Source organism: Tiliqua scincoides, chromosome 1 (genome assembly GCF_035046505.1).
Source record: "Tiliqua scincoides isolate rTilSci1 chromosome 1, rTilSci1.hap2, whole genome shotgun sequence".
NCBI lineage: Eukaryota > Metazoa > Chordata > Lepidosauria > Squamata > Scincidae > Tiliqua > Tiliqua scincoides.
The window spans coordinates 43,653,425-43,677,071 of NC_089821.1; the positions used below are offsets into that span (position 1 = coordinate 43,653,425).

Below are 23,647 nucleotides of genomic sequence, written 5' to 3' on the forward strand. Positions count from 1 at the left end.
GAAACTTGTCTAATCCCCTTTTAAAGGCATACGAGGCAGGCCAGTCAGTCTCCCCATTCCAGCACAGGTTAGGATTGAGCTGTTTGAATATTAGTTTGGGGGGAAGGGAGGGAGCTAGTTGTTACATTGGAGAGGTATGAATAGGAATTCCTAGTTTTATAAAGTGTTAATAGCAGCCATGGGGTTAGAGACTGAACTGGGATCCCATTCCTGGGGAAGGAGGTCACATAATTTTTCTGAGTAAAATCCCCCTCTAAAGTTGGTATTTGTCCCATGAAACAAAATGTAGTGGTGGTATACGAGTACCTGTAAGTGTGGCCACATAGGCAAATAGCATTTTGGAGGACCTGATTTAAGGGTACAGGAGAAAGAAATGCAGTATGTGAATCCTTCATCCCCTCCACACCACAATTCCCATCTGAATTCAATTTCCTTTAGGCTATGATTAGCACTGTAAGAATACTGGGAGATTCTGTTCATGGATCTTCTTTGTCTTATCTGATCTGGCCTTTATTTGAGCTCTATGATTAGTGTACTTTGAAGTTCTGTGGGTTAGACTAGAACAATTGCTTTGGTTATTAGATTTGGATTGTATAATTAAGGGAACATTTGTGCATAAGTCTGATAAGTTTTTTCTATTCTGGGGTGTGTGTGTTTTGCACAAATATAAGCTTAGCCGGCTTGGAGTTTTGGTCTGTCAGGCATAATGGTAATTTTAATTGCTAGCAAGTTAAGTGTGAAATCTTGGCAATGTAAATAGTTGCCATTAATGTGTGCATGGTTTATTCAAATAGATTGTGTGTTATTTTTCTAGTTTCAAAGATGACTGGAACCACTTGAACATGACAAACCTTCTGGATGAAAAATCTGTTCTGTGAATATGGCTGAAATAGGGATCTTTTTCTTTTTGTGTGACTATAAGAAATAATGTTATATTTTGTGTTTTTTTGAACTATCCATCTATTTACTAGGATGGCTGTTGTAAGGTTCTTTGTGGATGTTTGCTCTATGAAAAAAATAAATTCAAACTCTACAAAGAGAGCCTGTCTTGGTATTCTGCTTATATTTTTTATGAAGTGGTTCTGTTTTATTTGCTGTGCTTGTTCTGATTTCACATATCAAGGGGGAACAAGGAGAGTGGAGCTGCATAATCAGTGCTGCAGTCCTGCTGCGGTTGCTAGCAGAGTTCTGTGCACTGCAGTTATTTGGACAGAAGGGCTGCTGCTGGATAGCCTCTTAGAATCTTCCCTCAGTGAATGGAACTAAGCGAATTAATGAAAGAATATAGGGGTAATGAATCCTTTAGCATTAAATATTGCAATATGCAGGGGGGAGGGCTTTGCTGCACCATCCTGGGTGTGCTTAAGAACAATTATTTAAAGGACATTGGGCAAATGTATATAAAAGGAAAAACATCAATGGATATTTGGGGGGGGGGAAATGCAAAACTGCAGTCCATAGCATCTTTTAAAAAAATATTTTTGCCATCCTGGATTAATTTAATAACCAGTACGTTTTGGTTTTCACTTGTTTCAAGTGGCATTTACAAAACTGGGAAAAAGTGAGATTTTTTTTTTTCCATCCAGAAAACGAATAGCACATGAACACACTCTTCTTTTTCTACAGCTTCAAACTGATTCTGGTTTGAAAAAGAGACAGGAGGCTGCCAGCGACAAGATAGGAGGAGTTTTTGCCTGATCCAAGTTGCAATATGCTCCTAAGCATGAATGGTATAAGTTGAGTGGGTTGGATTTTAACTATGCTTGTCTTGGCATCTTGACAGGGTGGCTATGGTTGAAATTTGCATCTTTGTGTTACCCTTTCTTTCTTTTAATTCATGGCAGAGGTAATGGATTTCTATTTGAAGGGCAAAAAAAATCAGGCACCTGTGCTCAGGTGCCTCTGCCTTTATGGCAGGGTCTCTGAGAAAGGGGTGCAGGGGTACATCATACCTGGATCAAACAGGACAGGGGCAGATCAGGCCTGAGAAGAATGACTAATGGAGAAGGGAAGGGGCCGAAAAGAAACATGGTACTCCTGATAAAATTCCACTCAAGTCCTCTGCTTTATAATGTATATAGCAAATACCTGCTAACAAAAATTATATCATGTAATTGAGTGCATTCCTATGGTGTGCCATATGCATTTATGTCCATGCATCCATTACATGTGCATTTATGTATTCTCACTTTTCACAAATCTGTGGATCTGACACTATTCAGCCGGTTTCACTCATCTATTGGTGAGATATAAAATGTCAACCGGACGGGAACATTCTGGAGAGAAACACAAGAAGCTTAAACAAAGAGACTTAAACAAATCCAAGAACATGAACCCTCCATTATTCTATGGGGATATAGGAATTTCCACCAACTCCCTGCTCCATCCACAACTCCTACGCTGAACTTCAGCATAGAGATTGCCTGTCCCTCAGGATAATCATTTTTGGTGGTTTTGGGGGGGGGGGGGAAGGCTTATTGGAATGTAGCAGGATGAAACAGGAGGTGGGGAATCTTGGTTCTCTGAATCCAAGCCAATATGCTGAAAATAATACTGACAAAACAGCTCAAGAACTTGTTGTCTAAGGCCACCCTAAATGCAGTGGTAGAGAATGAAAAAGTGTACAATGATTTGTTTTGTTGTTCTGTTTCAAAAGTGGCACATTTTGGCAGTCAACATTTGACAATAATTGATACAATTTAATTTGTACACAAACAGTTCTGTGTATTAAAAATTGAGGAAAAGGATGAAAAACTTTCCACTGCAGCTTCTTTTTTCAGTCTTTGTGTTCCTTTTTCAAAATAAAGAAAAATAAATTGCACAGGGAAATGGGTGATTCATGCAATTCTTTTTTTACATATTATTTACATAATTAATGTAATTATGTAATACATCAATTACATAATACATTCAATTACATAATAGTTGAAAAGCGGTATATAAATACTGTTAATAATTAATAATAATAATAATAATAATAATAATAATAATAATTGGAATTGTTACTGGTTGGTTTTAGGGAAAGGAATTTTGACCTGGTGAACCATCCTTGTTGAATGTCCATGTGATAACCAAGATATTCAGGCAGTTGAAGTCCAGTGGAGGCTTGTGAGAGGAAACCAAAATTGATTTGAAAGATTTGAGTTTTAGCTCTCAGACAGATCTCTTTACTAATTTTTGGTTGAAATGTCATGACAGATTCATCAAGCACTGTCTGTATTGCCCCCTGCTGATTTTTCTGCTGATACTGATGATCAGGCAACAGGAGACGAGGAACATTTCTGTTTTTCTCATAGACCTGGCTGGTATATTGACAAGTGCAATTTTGAAGAGTTTATTTTATAGTTATTTTTCTTGAGTAGGAGTTTTCATCCTTCATAGTAATAGGATAGAATTTGAAATTGCTTGTATTTATTTGGGCACCAGATTTCATGGGTCTGCCTCCTGGATCTACTTCAGGTTTGGCCAAGACCCCTGTAAGTTTGGTCCAATCTTTAATAAATCACTTTGGGCACCTACACCATGCCCTCAATGCTTCCTCTTTTTCCAAAGATACTTAAATAGGGTGGAGAGAAGAAAAGGCTTGTGATAGGCTCCAGAGAGGAGCTGCCAGTGACTGCATACTATTCCAGGGCAGTAGCGCCTAGCATTTAGTATGCTCATTCCCTTCCTGTTATCTTCTATTCCCTGCGGATGCACAGTTAGCCAGAAAAAGTTAACATGTTAAGCTATAGACCAGTGAAAGTAATTCCCCCATCTTGTCCTTGTTGTGATTTTTTGGGGGCCTATGTGCAGGAATTTACATTAGTCTCAGCTGAACTTTATCTTGTTCCAATGGGCCTCATGACTGATGGCCCAATCCTATGGGCTGTTTATGCCTCAGGAATGAGTCTTCCAGTGGTGTAAACAGCTTTATGGCTGTTGCAAATGTGACAGCGCCAGTGGGTGTGGCTTGACTGCTACCACCAACAGTGAGTGGCTGGGCCCATGTGACAACAGATAGTGGATGCCTGTCACTGCTGGTAAGAATGTGCAGGGATCAGGAGGAAGTCAGGGAGGGGGTGGAATGGGATTGGGTGGGTGGAATAGGGAGACAATGGCATTGGGAGGAGGGCAGATTGGGCCCTGGAAGGGGGTGGGTTTGGCGGCAGAATCCTAACCCCCTTCCTTCACCAGTCAATGCAGACTTGCATCACCAATATTGCCAGTGCAAGTCCAAGTTGATCCATGGTGGCAGTAGGGGCTAGGAAGGGTTCCCTTTCCCTGAGGATACCTCAGTGTGCCAAAACTCCCCCAAGGGATATGGTGAATGCCACATTGGTGCCTCTGTATCGCCATAAGGACAGTTAGTTTGGATTGGGCTGCCCATATGTAAAGATTGTTTTGAATCCTGATTCTGTCATCCAGGTTGTTAGCAAAACACTTCATCCAATGTTTTTGGCTGGCGGTAATACGTATGAGATGATTTAAATGTTCTCTTCGGTACATTTAAGTAAGAATTCCTTTTGTAGTTATGTTAAGCAGTGGGTCAAAAGTACCAAAATGTTTTGTCTGAAATCCTTTGAGTCAAAATGCAAGTACTTTTTTTTAAGAAAATACATAATTTTAGGATGGATAATACCTACAAAATGTTGAATTCATCTGTTGAATATAATTTGTTGCCACAAGTTTCAGAAGAAGAGCTAATGTTAACACATTGAGACGGTACTGTGGATATTTGACAATTTTGTCCCATCTGTAAAGTTAAAAATGGATATGTTCCGACATGTAGCTAACATAAAAAAAAAACCCCAAAGGATCAGTTTATCATTTTGAAATATAATATTTCCTTTATATTTTGGAGTAACACAAGGGTACAACTTAATATTTCAGAAACATTTTGTTCAAGATGAGAAAAGCAATAGTGTCTGAAGACACTGATCTCAGTAAGGCCAGAATACCCCCCAGTGTATGTTTCATCTTGTTTATAGCATACATTTGGAAAGTTACTGAATCTTTTCAAGAACAACATCATTTAAAAAAAAAATTCTGATTCTCTTGTGGTGGGGTGACTAGACCACTTGCTGGTGTATTTTCTTATTTACTTGGTTTTACTCTGTTGCCTCTTCTCACACTCTTGTATTGACTTTCTTCCAGTGTATTGAATCTGCTTTAAAACTGGGGCTGTGCCAAAGACTGTTTCAGTACCATTTGATGCTCTGTTGTACTCCTGGCTTCTGTTGGTGCCATTTTCCTCCTCCTCAGTCTCATAGTCCTCTTCACAGTCCTCAGTCTCCTCTGCCTGCACTCCCATTTAGTTCCAATGACTGTGGCAACATGATATTGTCATGGATGTCACAGTTATCACCCAAAGGGTCAGGGAAAGATTAGGGGAAATTCCAAACCCTGGCAGGATGCAACCAGCACCCTCCTTCACCAGCCTAATCCACCTAGCCCTTGAGGATAATGTGGTCCACTTATAATCCCCAGCTTCTTTTGAAATACATTCCCTTGGTCAATAAAATGTATTGCATTTAATCTTTAAAATAGAAGAACTTTCTCACAAGAAAAGGTTAGTACCTAAGGGAGCATTTGTTGCTCCATAAATATTAGTATTGTGCATTTACAGCAGCATTCAAAACAAGAAAAGTTAACTAGATTAACTACAAGGTAGTAAGGTTACTAAGGGCTCAGTCCTAACCCACTTTCCAGCACGGACAGAAGGGCAACACAGCTCCTAAGTAAGGAAACAAACATTCCCTTACTTTGAGGAGGCCTCTGTGAGTGCCCCCCAACAGCAGGATGCAGCATACATCTCATTGGCACAGCTATGCCAGTGCTAGAAAGTGGGTTAGGATTTTGGTCTAAGTTAGCAACATTACAGGACAGTCAGCAGCATAATACCCCATCAGCTGCCTCTAACATGCTCCAGCATAAAGACTGCTAACCCAAGCTTCCCCCCCCCCAGAACCCATGCCTAAGTCTTATACTCCAAATTACAAATGAACCACACCTGGACAGCCTCACATCTTCTACTTAGCAACTAGTTTAAAACCTCTCCTTAAGGAAAAGGCCACTGCCCAACCCTATGACAATGGATGTTTGTAAACAAAACCAAATGGGCTACTGCAGCCCAAAAAAGGAGGGGGAATATGGCACTGAGAAGAGCAGCACTGAAGCAATACAAATCTGAGGGCAGCAAGTGCCCAAAGTGGCCAGCACATCAAGACTCCTGAAAAAGAATATAAAATGGGACAAATAATTCCAGCTCAGCTTTACTTAACAAAAAATGTCAATTGGTATTTATTAATTCTTGGTTTACAGAAACAGGAATAGATGCATAAGATCAGTTGTTCTTCACTGCTGGGTAAAGACATTTTGCAGTTCTGGCCACAGCTTACTTCAAATGGTACGATTAACAAACGCATTGAATTTGCATTGGAAGATGCATATTAGATCAAGGGTCTTTTGTTTTCTGTCTCTGTAGCCGGTTCAAGGTTTTGACTATGCCAAGCAGCATTTAGGCCAACAGGGAGCTGAAGATGATGTTTTGCCTGTAACGCAGGAGACTGTAGTACTGCCGCTTCCCATGAGAGATGCTCCTGCTTCCCAGGAGAGGGAAATTATTCAGGATGGAAGCACTGCTAAAACTGCCAAGTCCAATGACACAAGGAAAAGGTAAGTGTTGACAGCAGGAGGATGACCTGGGCTGAGTTGGCTGTCTAATTGTGAAACTGTTATAGGACCGATAACCATTTCACTTTCTGTATCATGAAAATTTTTCAGAGAAACCACTTGGACTTGAGTGACTGTTTCTGTAGTGAGCATAGAACATTTATTGTGTGGGGGGAAATCACCAGGGATGTGCCAATCCACCATGGCTTGATTCTAACCCCCCCCCCTTTGACTTGATTCATGCTCTAATGTTAATGGGTGGGCATGGGAACTTGTCTAGAGCATTTTTTGGACTCCATTTGATTTGAGTGTGAGTCTTTTTGGCAAAAAAGTCAGGCGTGGCTCCACGGAAAAACCAGAGCTGCTGGCGGTGTGTGTATGTGTGTCAGAGTTCTCATTGAACACTCCTCTGATGTCCTCATCCCATCTGAAAACGAAAGCGCTGCTGTTCTTTGCATGAGGGCAGAAGTGCAGAATGCACCAATTGGTTCCTGATGAACCCCAGCCAGGAACCCACCCCCATTCACATCACAGCTCCCTGTTCTGTCCTCAGATGGAGCGTTGAGCACAAGACAGACCTACAGGGAGGGAGGAGGCAGTGTCCCAGCTTGGCATGGCAGGCAGGGATGGGCAGTGCAAGCAAGAGGACAGAAGTGGCCTGCGATCCCTGGAAACAAAACTTAAGTCTCCCTCCACCCCGCCCTCACCTCCTGGAGCCTTCTCCAAGACTCAAAAAGATTGCTGCACCTGCTCTTTTTACTTCGAAGTACAGTGTATGCTCAAACTAGTCAATGGTGCAATTAATGATTCATCCAGCTTGGGCCGTATGAGTAACTTCTTAAAGTAGAGTTTTGTTAAGTTACCAGGTAATTGCTGCCTTGAACCAGTTACCAGGTAATTGTGCTTTGAAGGTAAACCTGAAGCTGCTGAACAAGTGCAGAATTTTCCTTCTCATTGCCAGATTGTATTAATGCATTTGCTGAGACAGCTATTCTAAAAATGCCCTTGTGTTTCAGTGTCATTGCCACACTAGATTACTAGATCTACTTTAAGAAGGGAGTCTTTGTTGACTTGCTGCAGTACTGCTGATATTGTTATGGCAAAGGGGAACCATCTCAGAGAGGCGTTTTACAATAGCGCTACTAAGTTTCACTTTTAAAACATCATCATCATGATTTACCATCTAAGTCTTTGGCTAGGAGGCATCTCGCATTACATTTAAAAGACAGAGAACTGCTGTCTTGAATGGCAGGTGTATGCCTGATGCTGTGAAAATTTAATGTAAGAAATCCAATCCGTAAGTGACTTTGAGATTTCTCAATTGCAAGAACCTAGGAGCAGTTTGAAAGTTCATGGTAGCCTATTCCCATGATTTACCTCTATTTTCTCATTCTCTGTCTCTGTCCCCACCCCTACCATGTGTGTGTGTGTGTGTAATTATGTGTGAGAACATGTGAACATATGCGTTGCTTTGCTGGATTACTGCTGTCCAATCCAGCACACTTGTGTGTGTGTCTTCAAGATACAGGTGTACCCTTGTATCCACAGGGGTTCTGTCCTCCACCCCCCCCCCCACATGGATATGGATATTGTGGATATGGGGCATTTTTATATAATCAGCAGCCCCCTATCCCCATTACCTTTGTTTTTATTTAGCAGCAGTTGAAGCAGGAGCGTTTCTTGTTAACAAAGGAATATTCTTGCTTCACTGAAGAACAGGACGTGCAGGCAACCAGCCTGCATGCTACAGAGTGGAGACCAACAGAATGCTCACAGAAAGCAGGAAGTCTCCTGCTTCCTGTTAACATTTGGTTAGTCTCCCTCTAGTGTACAGACTGGTTGCCCACATGCCGTATTCTTCAGTGATGCAAGAATGTTCCTTTGTTATCAAGAGACACCCATACTTCATTCGTCCTGCTGGTTGGCTGTGTGTCCCAGACCCACAGTTTGGAAACTGCTGATATAGCGCATTCTGAATTAACAAAGCGCTTCACATGTATGGTCTTACCTGTAAGAAAAGGAAGTGTGTTAAATCCATATCGCAGCTAGGAAGCTGAGACTTAGAGAGTGGTTTGGCTGAGGCCACCTGGTGTGTTCATGGTAGGAGTGAGATGGCAAGTCAGGACAGTCCTGATTTTCAACTCAAGGCTCAATTCTATCCAACTTTTCAGTGCCACTGCAACAGTGCCAGCAGGGCATGCATTGCATCCTGCAGTGGGAAGGCAGTCATAGAGGCCTCTTCAAAGTAAAGGAATGTTTTTTTCCTTACTTGGGGCCGCATTGCAGTTACATCAGCTCTCAAAAGTTGGATGGAACTGGGCTCTCAGTCTCTTAGCTACTACATGTCTCTTAGCTCAATGGTTCACAAACTGGTGGATCGCAACCCACCAGCTTATGTAAAGTTTCTGCTGTCCCTTTAAGTGGTGGGAGAAGGAGAGAGGCAGCAACATGACCCCCAAGATTGGGTCGCTAATGGGGGTGAGGGGGGTGCTTTACCTTACTTTCCACAGAGTTAGGGCTGCAGCAGGCTCCAGATGGTATTCAGGACGTCCTGATACTTAGAATCTTCAAAAGGAGCAATTGCAAAGCACTTCCTGTTTGCAGGAGGTGCTTTGTAACCATTCTGTTAGAAGATTCCAAGCCTCAAAATCTTTCCCCTCAGAATCTTCCATCCCCCCCACCCCCCTTAACAACATGATCATGGGAATTGCATTGCTGCCCTCTCTCCTCCCCCACAAAGATTTTTTTTGGGAATAAATCTCCCAAAAAGTTTGAGAATCTGCACTAGCTTTTAATATCCATTGAGAAAATGATAGATTCCAGCAATTTGCTATGGTTGGCAATAAAAGTCTCAATGCTACACTACACACCAGGTTAACATATGCATAATGAAGGCTAACATATACATAATGGTTGGCATATACATAATGAAGGGAAGCACAGATGGTCTGCAGGGGTGGCGTGACCTGGAATGCTACCCAGTGCAACCATGTGTCCATTGCTGCAGCCTCTGCAGTACAAAACAATTAAATTTAAAAGCCTCTTACTGTGCTCCTCATTTGGTTTCTGCAAATGTAGATGTGTAGGACTTCTAGTTTTATTTAAACGGACTGCATAAATGAAGTCCGTGTTTCTTTTGCACTGTCCCTGTAAATCAAACCAGAAGTCCTTCCACACTTGAAGAAATGGTGCAAGGAACATGGTAAAGAGGGTGGGAAACAAGTCAGCAGTTTGGAGACAGGTGGCAGCAGACCCAGAATGAAGGCATCCCAAATCCACTGCCCTCTCATCCCCTGCAATTTGCCACTGTTGCAACTCGCATCACCTTGCCTTCATGATGGGCCTCCCTGATGGTATGTCTATGAAACTGATGCCATCCTGCCTTTTTTGTGGGACCTTTGTTGGCAATGGGAGTGCTGGGCTCAGCAAGCTTCAGTCTAACCTCATGTTCTCAAGCGCTCCAAATGGCATTCAATGGCTAAGTGATAGTTTAGCACTATTTGGTGAGTGTGAGAGGAAAGTTGTCATATATACCTGCATGCTATGGAATGGACCAAGGGATACCTGAAGAATTTAGATAAATAGAAATTCAGGTGAAAGTGGCTTTGCATAGGTTTATTGGTGTTGAGGGAGGGGCTGTAGCTCAGTGGAAGAACACCTGCTTTGCATGCAGAAGGTCCCGGCTTCAGTCTCTTGCTCTTCAGGTATAGCAGAGAAAAACACCTGCCTGAAACCCAGGAGAGTTGCTGCCAGTCTGTGTCAACAGTACTGAGCTAGATGGACCAATGTTCTGATTTGGTATAAGGCATCATGTTTCTATGATGTGGAACCGCATGGTGAGATTTGGTTTATTAGAAGAATAATGAACTTGCTTTGTTGTATTGTCTGAGATTTGTTTTGAAATGCTCTCTGTGTGTGCAGTCATTCATTCTATACATGCTGTATGTGTGTACATGTAGCATTCATAAAACTGTGCAGAGAATATACGTTATGATAAGAAGGAAATTCATATATGTGTTTGCAGCAGTATTTCTAAAAGAATATTGAAAGAGTTGTTGGCATCGCAATTGTTTAATGGCCTCTGTATGAAAAAAAAACCCCAAACTCTGTGTCTTTTTCCCTTTTTCACCTATAAATATGCTGTGGGTACCTCTCTGATTTTGTTGTTGTGTGTGTTTTTTTTTATTGCAATGTTCTTTCTATTTGTATAAAAATCAGACTTGAAAAGTCACTGATGCAAACCAAAGCAAATGCAATAACCTTGAAATGAAGAATATGCAGAAGAAACTTACAGTCTTCCTTGTTGCTATGGTTACTTGCAGCAGGTCGCCCAGCGAGAATGGTTCTGTCATCAGCAACGAATCAGGAAAGCCCAATTCAAGCAGAGGCTCTCCACAGAAAGTAATGGCACAGCAGAAAGTGACAAAAGAGGAGGGAAGGAAAAGGAATGGTGAGAAATGTTTCCTGGTGACAGATCTACTATATGCCTGCTACTTATCCCATGGAGAAATGCCACCATAGACAATGCCATACTGCAATTGTCCCTTTAAAAAAACAAAAGCCCTCTGTCTAACAATCCTCCATGCACCTTTTCTTCTCCATCACTGTGCTCCCGCTTTTTGTCTATACAAATTTTGCTGCAGGAAGCATACCCTTTATCACTGAGCTCAATATTGACTCAGGCTCTCGAGGCTTTGCAATCACTGATTTGTTTTCATAGTAGGTTACAAAAATTAGGGCACTGATGTCTGCAAAAAACGTGAATCTGGACCTGTATCAATGACATGTAGACCTTTATTTCTGTTTCCTTGTGTGGCGTTCAATTGGCCCATGTCAGATAACATACCTTAACTAGACAAAATTGGGTGTGAAAAGGTGTGCTGTCTCTCCAAGCTACCTTTCATTCTTTGTTCTGAAAGCACCCTTTTCTTTATCTTTGCTAAAGCCCTAAATTAAACAGCACCCCAGTGTTAGGAGTCTCAATCAACATATTGATACAGCTGTGGGCTTTGTAGTGAATCATGTACTCATGATATGTAATGACAATTGGATATTCCTAGCATATTTTTCTGAGTGGTAAATGTTGAATATTTTAAGCTAATGCATGAAATATGATTACCAGTTAATGGCACAATCTCAGTATTCTCAGCCCCCATCTTTAAAATGTTAAATGGAATCTGCTATGATTCCAGGAATGGAATCTCTTAACTTTTGCACTAATGCAGCACCACCAAGCAAACAATTGTGTTGGTGTTATAGCAGCATAGTTATGTTTTTAAAGCTGCATAACTGGGTGCTGATGTTTAGGGTTGGGATGTTTGGCTCCCATTTTCAAGCTGTTTACTCTGGAAAAGATCCACTGAGTACATCCTTGGACATTCATTTGGAAATTGCAGCATAAAATGTGAATATTACTGTGGGAGTGTCTGTGACCCCCTGCTTGTATAGCAATGGCAAAGTTGTCTTCTTGTAAGATTTATTTCAAAATCTGTGTATTTGACAATGTGTGTTGACTGTACACAGTCACTAACCCAACAAAGTCATTTTCATTCAGTGCAATATGTTGCTGCTTTATGAAAACTATTTTGTAATTTTCCATGGATTGTATTTTATTGTTCAAAATTCCATCTCCATTTTAAAAATACTTCCTGGAAGTGTTTGAGGAAACATCATTTATTGCCCGTTTGTCTGTCTGAACTATGTTGGTGAGGATGTTTTTTTTTCTGTTTGTTTTCCTTTGACATTTAGGTTTTAAATCCTCAAAGAAAATTGGTAAGAGATTTTAGTTTCTTAATTAAAGTTGTACTAATATTTTCATTTCACCCTTAGAGTACATATAATGGCTACTGAACTCATTCCTCTATACTATGCTGTATAGAGTTCTTATTTAAGGAAGGAAAAGCCATGCATTTGATAATTACTATAAAGATGTTAGTGGAATAGCATGAATTATCTTCGGTATTTGTTACTATGAACATGAATAATTCCTCAAGGTTCACAAACAAATCTCTCTTTGCTTGTTCTGGGCAGTTGCTTTCTGCTAAGAATCTTGCTGTTTGGGTAAAATATGTTACATGGGACCGAGAAAAAAACAAGGTTGCTAGTACTTTATTAATTGCAGTTATGCTGCACAGAGACCACAGTGCAGCCTGTATTGCACTCACAACTCCCTCATTGCCATCACGAATGCACCTAAAGTGTATTTACTGACCACCTGGAGAATGACTCCCTTCTTCCTAGAATACAGAGCAAGGGAAAACTCTGAAAGATTCTCATGTAACTTTGCTGGATTCTTGCTATATTAAAGGAATATAGAAGTACGGCACTTAATTCTTGACTCATTTTTGCAGACACGAACACTGTGCGTGCATTCATGTAAATGTAGCATGGGAACAGTCCAAAGCTCTGTGACATGGTTATACCATGTGCACAAATTTCTGTTTTCAGTTCAATGGCAGGAGCAGTTTCATATGTTCAAAGAGGTACACATGTGAAGCTTTCCTCCCATTGAAGCCAGTGATTATTTACTTGCATACATTGAAGCTATGTTTACCCATTGGCACCCCTGCATGTCTCAAAAGTTGCTGGTTTCCATTGTATATATATTTTCTATCCCTGGCACATATTACTAGTAAGATGCAAGATCCAAGTAGCAAAGACTACAGTGCAATCGGGACATGCTTTGATCTGGGTAAGCTTTTAGTGTATGTGTTCAAACCCAGGTATTTTTGAACTTCTGAAAAACTAGAATCTGCAGTCTGATGAATCTATTTGCTGTTCGTGTTGGTTGATATGGGAACTAAAAGTTAAGGTTGCTTCATTAGTTGTCATAGTAACAAACCAATTTTAGATTCTTTCCCTTCAGCATTTAGCTAGAGAAGAAAATGATAACATTTGGTGGTTACTTTTGAAAAAGAAACTCTAATGTAAACCTTTTTAACAGCCTCCTCAAAAGTCTCCCCAGGCGCACAATATGTCATGTCAGCACTTGTGGACAAATGAGAAATGAATGATTTGGTAGAAGCTGAAAGGCTTGATTGAAGGAAGTGATATTTTGAAAGAATTGGCCTGCCATTCATAGTTAGGGATGTGTGGAGCCTGTAATAGAACACTAATTTAAAATCCCCATCTTTGTTAGGTTAATGACATAGATCACCTCTTTACAGTTGACTGAGTTTTCAAGATCATTTTTTCCCCAAATCAAAGATACCCATGCTACAGGCATATTTTGAATGCCCCTGCCTTGGCCGTGAAGCTATTTAGCTTTAATTGTGTGTTCTTATATTTCTGGTGGAGTTCTATAGTTGTATATAGTAGTTCTACAGCAGTGTTGTATAGCCCTTATAGACCCAGAGTCTTGGGCCCCAATTCACACAAGTTGTTGGGCCTTTGCATGGTAGAAGAGCAATATGCCCATCAGCAAGAAGATGATACAACAAATGCACTCGGTATTCTGTACCAATTTCAGATTGTTTGGAGACACTGCTCATGCAATCCTTTTCCTTCCAAAAAGGGGAAGAAATGACACTTGGTGTTAATGTGAGCATTGCACACTGTCACTTTGAAGGAAAAAAGCCACTGGTCAGTCCTCGCCATCTCTTCTCTGCAACTGCTTTACCTCCATAGAGAGGCAGTTTGATCCTGATTAGTTAGGTTCCCCCATGGTTCAGGACACATTACTTTCTCCCTGGCTTGTCTAGATTTATCCTTTGTGATGTCAGCAGCTCACTGTGTGCTCCCTCGTTTGCTGGAATCATCCCAGGAGGTAGAGATCAGGGTGGGGGGAGGCCAGTAGCCATGGGGGAAACTGTGAACAGAAGTTTAAAAAAATATGAAAAAAATGGATTTCAGGAACTATTTCAGCTCCCTTGAAAGCACAGTGTCCACTGGGAACCTCTGGCACAATAATCTTTGTAAGGACATTGTATTTAAGGGTGCAATGTTCTGTTTTAGATTAGAAGAACAATCAAAGTAGTGAGAAGGTACTCATTTAAATTGAAGAGTCCCCCCCCCCTCTGTGTGTGTGTTCCTCCTCTACAAGATAGATTTACTGTGGCTCTGATAGAAAGCCTCAAACATGAGGACTTTTTGCAGTCCCACATCTTTTGAAGTGCTGCAGATTCCTTCTGGTTTTGCTGGTATGCAGTACATAGTTATTAGACCATTGTGGAAAAAGGAGAATCTTCAGCACTCTTTCTATGAACTATTTTGGGTATTACTTTAGGTGGTTTAGGGTTTTTTTTTGCGCTCAGAACACCTGTTTGGCACCTCCATTCTTGTGATCAAAGTAGTAAATCAGGAGGTTACGAATCTCAGTTGGACAAACTTTTGTGGTACCTATGAATTTGTTGGAGTGTTGTGTGTCAAGAGGCAGGCCAGAGGCCTGTTGTGTGTCAAGGGGCCGGAGGCAACTGAATGGCTGTGTTTTTCTGAGCTCTTGAAAGCTCTTGGAAAGCATGCTATTTCCTCCCAAAGAACCGTGGTTCTGAGGAGATCCGAGGATCTGTGATCAGGAGAGATTCAATCCTACAGATGGTGTACGGTTTCGGAGAGGAAGCGTCCAGCCAGGGGCTGTTTTTTTCCAAGGGAACCCAGCCATCAATGTCAGTATTGGTGAGGATTCATCTTGAAACTAAGCTTGAAGGCCCCAGTCAGGGAAAGACTGACTGGAAGAACTAAGTGAGTGTTGTTCTGCTGTGTGTGTCTGGCATTGATTGATTAATTGACTGCCTGATTAAGCTTTAGCCAGAGGGAAGAAGAAGGAGGGGCAGGTTTTCCCCCTCTGGGAAGAGGAAAGAGGGGGGAGGCTTTCTCTGTTCACTTGTTTGCTTATGTGAGAAGAAGCTTTGGAGGAGACCTGCCAAGCTTGTTATGGAAATATGAGAGCATAACTCTAACTTTACAAATCTAAAACTCGTTGGATTACAAATTAATCGTGTTGGAATATAAACTCTGCTTTGGAACGCTCAGTTTTGTTTTCCTGTGGAGATCTTGGAGTGCCTGTGGAGAGGGCTGGAGATCTGCATTTCTTTGTTTTGCAAAAGTGGTTTATTGTTTTGAATTCCTCTCACTATCTCCTGGAACAGAATGTGTTTGATATAGCAACAAATGTAAGCAATAGAATCAAAACAATAGAATAAGAAGAATAGAACATCTAGGTTATCTAGTGGATTTAAAAAGACATCGCAAGGATAAGAACAGGACTTGACAAGTGAAGTAAGGAGGATGATATGCTGAGGACATCTAGTGGCATTAAAAATATTGCAAGGCAAAGGTTTATTTGACTTAAAATTTCCTTGTGTTGGTTTTTATGGGTGAACTGTTGATTTCTTGATGATGTGATGTGATATATGGGTAACTGATAGTGATATATGTGATAACAGATATTTGAGTTTTACAGGAAAGAAGACATACAAAGGAAAAAAAAGAATGACAGAAAAAGGAGCAAAAGTTAGGGGCTCTCCCGCCCTGGAGTCAAGCTTGGGAAAACTAACACAAGAGGAACCAAAAGGGAATATTGGAAGCAGACAATACAAGACAATATAGAAAAATTAGTGGCATTGGGCAGCAGCACACAAATCAATTTCTGCAGGTTCTAGCTAGTCTAGATGTTTTAACTACACAACTAAATGATCTCAGTGTGCAACTGAAAGCTGTTAAAGGCCAAGCAGATGAGAATACACAAAAGATTAGAAAATTAGAAGAAAAGACAACAAAAGATCAATCTAGAATACTGGAGATAGAACAGAACCGATATGATAGAGAGGCAACTTTAATGGAAATACAGATGGAGAGTGCAACTCGAGTGGTGAGAATACAAAATGTGATAGAACTGAAAGGTGAAGATACATGACGTCTGATTTAATATCAGAGTGGATCCACATGCCAACAGAGGAGATACTCATGGATCTGGATTCAGCGAGAAGAGTGAGCACTTTTTATCTAAGAAAACATGAACTACCGAGAGAAATCCATGTGAAATTCATCAGAACTTTTTACAGAGATAAAATATTGAAGATCTCACAGGAAAAGGAATAGATGGTGGAGGGTAGCAAAGTGAAAATTCTGAGACATGTCCCATGGAGAGTGAGAAAGAAGAGAAAAGAATATGAAGAGCTAGTAAAATTCTTAAGAGGAAAGCAAATACCATATAGATGGCTTCTCCCAGAAGGTATGTTTTTTCAGTTCCAGTCACAGAGATATAATATAAATTCAACAATGAAAGCAGAAAATTTTTTTGAGTACAGAGATGGAAGATGAGATGAGAACTGAAGTAATTGAGGAAGAGGAACTGAGAAGAAAAGAACTAGAAAGTGTAGAAATGGAGCTGGAAGAAAAGAAATCAGATGATTCAGAGATAACTGAGGAATCAGAAAAGGAAGAAACTAGAGGGGCAAGGAGGCATTCACCGATAGCAACAAGAAGACAAAAAGAGAAGGTGAATAGTAAAAAGAAACATGATGGTTAAGGCAGGATGGAGTATTTACTCTGTCAACATAAATGGCTTAAATTCACCTCAAAAACAAAAGAGAGTCTTCCTTCAATTGTAAAAGTTAAATATGGATAGGCCATAATATTACATTAGAACAATGGGAATAGATTTGGAAATATAATATAAAATTTACTAGAGCAACAAATTTTTAAAGAAAATGTATATAAAATGTTTTATAGATGGTACATGACACTGGTAAAACTGGTAAAAATGAATCGGAACATATCAAAAAATGGTTGGAAGTGTAAATGTGTAGAAGGGACGTTTTATCATATGTGGTGGACATGTAAAAAAAGTATATTGGAAAAGGGTTAGGAATCCAATACAAGACATCGTTGGATTTACGATATCGCTGAAACCAGAGTTATTTTTGCTTAATATTACCTTAGATATTATAGATAATGAAAATGATGTGTATTTAGTTATTATGATATTAACTGCTGCAAGGATTTTATATGTTAGATACTGGAAAGATATTAAAATTCCAATGAAAGATGAATTAATAGAAAAAATAATGAATGTGGCGGAAATGGATAGGCTTACAGAGATTTTTGGATCAATAGTGCAAACCGACACAGATAGAGCAATGGAGACCATTTTATGCTTGGTTGAAAATGAAGTCGTAGATGTATAAGATAGGGCATTTAGATGAATATATTGTATACATGATATATTATACAGGATATGATAGATAAATGATATTAAGAGGCTAAACTAGAAGAGGAACAAGATTAGAAGATATGTATTGATTGATTAGATATATTGATATATGATTGCTTGCACCCTCCAACAGTGTATTTTTGTGTGTGTTGTGTATTGAGTTTGTGTTTGTCATGTGTTTGTTTATATTTGTTGTTTGTTTTTATTTTGGAAAATAATTTTAAAAATTTAAAATTTTACTGAGGATCCTGCATTTCATGAATCTACCCATGGTGCAAGTATGCAGTCTGGTATTATGTTATCTGATCTGGAACTATGACTTTCTGGATAAGGTAGCAGTTGTAGGCAAGTTGTTCTTGAGAACATTGTTAAAGTTTCAAGCTCTGTCACTTTTCTTATTTTTTTCACTTTTTCTTTCTTTTTCCTTCTTTATGGATATTATTATGCTCTAAAATTGCATTTCTTGTATTATGTTATTTATGGATAAAATAAAAAAAAGTTTCAAGAAACAAGAAGCAAAATATTAGTTACAACTTGTAATCTGTCACAGACAGCTCAGAACCCATTAGCCTATATGTGAAATTTTGATTTTTTTTTTTTTGCCCCAATGTGCATTACTTTACACCTACTTACATTGAAACACATCTGCCTTGAGTGATCTGGCATGGGTGATCCTCAAATACACCTACAGGGTTTTGCTGTCTTTCCAGCTTAGCAAAATTTGCCACCAACAAATTTTTGTAGCTCCCAATTGCTTTTCCTGCAAGTTGAAGGTAGTGGTAATGGTGTATGGTTTTGTGCAATTCCAAGAGCCAGTTCCAGTTTCTTTTCTAGCAAAATCATTAATCATTAATCTCTCTGTGTGAGAGAGAGAATGTTAAGTAACTATAGGCGCAATCCTAACCCCTTATATCAGTGCTTTCCAGCACTGTCATAAGGACAATTCAGCTCTGAGGTAAGGGAACAAAGATTCCCTTACTTTGAGGAGGCCTTCGTGAGTGATACCCAACTGCAGGATGTAGCACATGCCCCATTGGCACTGCTATGCCAGTGCTGAAAAGCACTGACATAAAGGGTTAGGATTGTGCCCTATATGTATACTGTTTGGGCTTTCATTTTAAATTAAGGCTTTTATAATTAGAGTTGACGTATATTGTCTAAGTAAAATTCAGAGCTCTGACACAAGGAGGGCAACATTCTACAAGTTCGCAGGTTTGCCCATCAAAGCAGTCCATTTTGAGATTATGTGGAGAAGCGAGTAATCCTGTATCTTCCCCCATCACATGGGGAATGTACTAATGAGAACGAAGGCAAGGCAGGTGGATATGATGGGCTGTAGAATGTAAGTAGAGAATGTAAGTAGACTCAAAGATCTCCTTTTTGTGCTTTGAGAATTTCTGATATCATAGATGCTGATGGTGGCAAAGCTGCTTTGGATTCTTCTGCGCACTCCTTGTGAATTCATCTTGAAAGAGACAAATAGGAGCAAACATAAAACTGCCCACAGTGTTTGCTTATAGTTCATTGCCTACCTAAATGACAGCTTAAGTTTGCCAGCATTTGTAAACCACATCTTGATTTTATCATTCTTGTGTCAGTGGGATGAAGCACAAGGGTAAAAGTCAGATTTGTAATTTAAGTGACATTTACCAAACCGGTCTTCTCTTTCTGGATGAAAGAAAAATTTAGCTTCTACTTTTCTTATATCACCATAGATTAGGGCTCAGATTTCCTTTATTTCAGTAAATATGGTTGGTTCTGTGTTTTTCTGAACTGTTTGGTTGTTATGATGTTTTTGTTTTAGTGAATATTGTAAGGCAGCTTTGAAAGTCTTCAATGAAGCTGAAGCTTTTGAATGTACATCAAATAAATAAAACCGCGGAACACTATTTAGGTGTAGGGATGATGCTTGTTTGTGTTTTGTGATAGTCTGTAGTCATTTAATGTTAATACAAATTGTTAATTCTACATAACATTAGTAGTATGATATGTGATGAAATGAATATTTGTTGTGTTAGGGACAATATCTGACTTTTTAATGCATTATTAGGTGCATTATGATCTACATGCATTATGATCCACATGTCTCTCATGGTACAACCCCAGGCAGCCTTATCCTAAGCTGCGCTGGCACAGCCAGGCCACATGGCCTGCGCAGCAGCTTAGGAGGAGGTTGGAGGTCTCCTCAGGGTAAAGGGATATTTTTCCCTTTACCCCAGGTAAAGCCTCAGCCATCTCTTCAGGGCTTCTTGAATCCATGCCATCTACAGAGTTGGTGCAAATCTAGGAAGCCAGGGTTAAGATGTGGTATATGCCACTGCCCACGATCCCACCCTCTTCCAGGCCTAATCTTCCCCCTGTTCTGCCCTTCCCCACCAAGAAGCACCCCCTCCCCACCTGCAAAATATCCTCCCCCACTTCCTGCATCTGCACCGCCCAGTACATACTAACCTGTGCCAGATGGCGCAGTGTCGGGATGCTTATGGCACATTTGTGACACTCTGAGCCAGTGTGGGGTCAGCCTTCTGCACTTAGTACCTTTTATTAAGAAGAACACGTATTTTAAAATACATTTAAAAATGAATGGAGGTTCGCGATACCATCTAAAGCAGCAATCTTCAACTGGTGTGCCATGGTACATTGGTGTGCCGCCAAAGGTCCACAGGTGTGCCACAGAAGTTTGGAGCACAGCGGTTTGAAAATCACTGAAAAAGTCTTCTGGGTTCTACGGCTTTGTTTCTTGGGCAACTGTCTGTAGTAAAGAATTGCTGGTGGAGAAAAAAGTGACAGACAATTCATTACTACAGACTGTTGCCCAAGAAACAGAGCTGCAGAACTGGGAAGAATCTCCCAGAAGCTGAAAGTGACATCACAAGAGGTGAAGGCCGTACAAGTCAGTGTGCTGTGAGAGGAAAAACATTGAAAATAGTTGAACTAAAGGAGCATAGGAAGCTGCCTTAAACCAAATCACACCATTGGTCCATCTGATTCAGTACTGTTGATACTGATTGGCATCATCTCTCGATGGTTTCAGACAGAAACTTTTCTCTGTCCCATGAAGATGCCAGGGATCAAATATGGGTCCAAAGCAGAAGGTCTGCAATTGAGATAAGCCTCCTTCCTCAGGGACTTACAATCACAGACCAGTTGATGGAAAAATTTGGGTGGTTGTAGTATTGAAAAGCCTACAAATCTGAATTTTGGGAATGTCAGCATTTACCAAAATGCAGACAATTACTGTAATATTTGTAAAGACATTGGTCCTCACTGATTTAGGTTGGATCTATACGCAGCAAAATGAGGCAGTAGAATGTATTGTTCTTCTATAGATGGCAAGTGGAGAGATAATAATAAAAATATTGCTGCAAGTAGATAGCTTTGAACAGGTAGCAGACTGACTAAAATCTTACTTCCTGGGTGCTAGTTGTCTTCTGGTAGGGGTCTGTTTACATGGAGGAACATTTAAAGGTGTACTTCTGCCTCCAGTCTGATGTGGTGCAAACTACACTTTGGTAGTTGCTCTAATAAATGTATTAAAAGAGCAGTTGCAGACCTGCCATTAAGTCCGATGGGGCAAATGCCCCAGGCTCAACCCTCTAGAATCCTGCGGAAGCCTCTCTGACGCTCCTGATGGGGTCAGAAACTGTGCTTCCGGTTTCCTGGCAGCAAAATTTATAGCATCTGGAAACATCAGAGAGGCTTCCCTGACACAGCTCTGGGTTGCTTCGCATGAGGCTCCGTTAGCCTCAGGTGAGTGGGGTGGGGCGGGACGGATTTTTGTGTGAGGGGCTGCAACAGTCTGCGGGGGGGGGCACTATTGTGGACCCTTGTCCTGGGGCACAGGACTGGGGAGGTCCTCTGTTGTAAAAGAGGGAATATAAATATTCCCTTTTCTGTAAGTTGTCTTCTGTAGGTTTCTGAAGTGACTGACTTCTCTGCATGATTTCATTTAGGAAGAGCCTTCCAAAACTTTTATACTTAGCACTGCTGTAAGTTTTCTAACCTTTTGCACACTCTCTGAAAATGATGGTTGTATACAAGAAATTCATATATTAAATGCCTCCTAAGAAATATTGTGCTCCAGGACATCTACTGTAGTTTAAACAGGTCTAACTCATTTCTTGATGGGCTGCATTGACACTCTGTTGTAATTCTTGCAGTAATTAAAACAGAATGTATTTTCAGAAGAAGTAAATCTTTGGAAACAACTCTGTAAATTGCTTCCAGAATGTGATTCCTTCTTCTTCTGTCGACCTGGAAACAGCGCCAATATAACTCAATTTCATACCAGGATTAATTAAACTAGTTAGATAGGATCTCATTCTCTTTGTATTAAATTAAAAATAAAGATGAAATAAATTTATGTTTCCAAAACAAATCCCCTTTGCCAAGTCAACCTGAAAAAATGAGCATCTAGTTTATTCATCCCTTTCCTCTGCTTTCTCTATCCACCACAATCCAGCCCTCCCCCTCCCTCCTCCATATCCCACAATCCACCCTCTGCTTTCTCTATCCACCACAACCCAGCCCTCCCCCCTCCCCCATATTCCACAATCCTCTCCTCCCTCTGCTTTCTCTATCCACCACAATCCAGCCCTCCCCCTCACTCCTCCATGTCTCACAATTCGCTCCTCCCTCTGCAATCCTCTCCCTCCACAATCCCAGTTTGGCTGTACTTGTTGTAAGAGGCGACTAAACAGCCACCGGGTAGATCAGGATAGGATAGGTAGATGAGGATAGGTAGATGAGGCAGCTCATGTAAGAGAAGGAAACTCTGACCTCAAACCTGCACTGCCTTGTGGCTATATCCAGTTGTGGAAAAGGCTTCAGGAGTCAACCTCGAGGCAAAATCTGGAGCCGGAGTCCCTGAGGCAGTTTGTGGCTGAACCCAGTCATGCTCTGGCAATTCCTGCGACACTGCTGGAACCAACCGTATTGGCTTCTGCCTTTCCATTGGACCATTTCAGTGACGTGGAGAGGGGGGATTTGCTGCATGGGTAACAGTCTATCCTCCATACCCACTTTACCCAGGTCTTGTGCAATGGAAAGGACACTCCAACTTCGCCATATGGCGTCGGCACAACACGGGAAGCAGCAGTTTACCGGTTATAAGTCTTCGCTCAACTGGTGTAGAGCGTGACGCCAGGGGCTGCTTCTGACGATGGGAGAGGTCATTGCATCTCATTGGGCAGCTATCACCTGCCTTAAGCTGGGCGGTCCCCAGCCAGTAAGGTGCTGCCTCGCCACGGTCCTTTAACCTCATGGGGTGCGTGGGATTTAGGGTGAAAACCGACAAGCGGATCGACAACTCTGCACCAGGCAACAGAAAACTCCTTCCCTAAAGCTGGGCACCTGGAACATTAGGACAATGACACCTGGCTTCTCTGATGACCTGCAAGAAATAGACGACACACGCAAAACAGCTGTCATCGACATGGAGCTGAGCAGACTGCAGATGGACATCGTCGCCCTTCAAGAGATTCAGGATCTGTCAAGTAGAGAAATTTCTCATTTTTCTGGCAGGGAAAACCACCAAACGAGACCAGGGAACATGGCGTTGGCTTTGCGGTCAGAAATACCCTGCTGGAATCCATCATCCCACCTTCTGCAGGAAGTGAAAGAATTTTGTCCCTACAGCTCCACTCATCAGCAGGATTTGTCACTTTTATCAATGCATATGCACCAACTCTGTTATCTTCAGCAGAAGCTAAAGACAAATTCTACGATGACCTGGCTACCACTATCAAGAAAATCCCTGAAAAAGAGCTATTGTTCATCCTCGCTGATTTCAGTGCTAGAGTTGGTGCTGATCGCAGTTCGTGGCCCACTTGCTTAGGCCAG

At 40.9% G+C, this 23,647-nt stretch overlaps 1 protein-coding gene across 1 annotated transcript in view; it reads left to right on the forward strand.

The window, feature by feature from the left end:
* Positions 1–23,647, forward strand: part of KIAA1549L (KIAA1549 like) — a 183,637-nt gene that overhangs the window by 120,327 nt on the left and 39,663 nt on the right. Inside the window, exons 12-13 of the mRNA XM_066610104.1 lie at positions 6,467–6,657; positions 10,977–11,104. Coding sequence (XP_066466201.1) covers positions 6,467–6,657; positions 10,977–11,104 — 319 coding nt within the window. The remainder of the gene's footprint in view (positions 1–6,466; positions 6,658–10,976; positions 11,105–23,647) is intronic.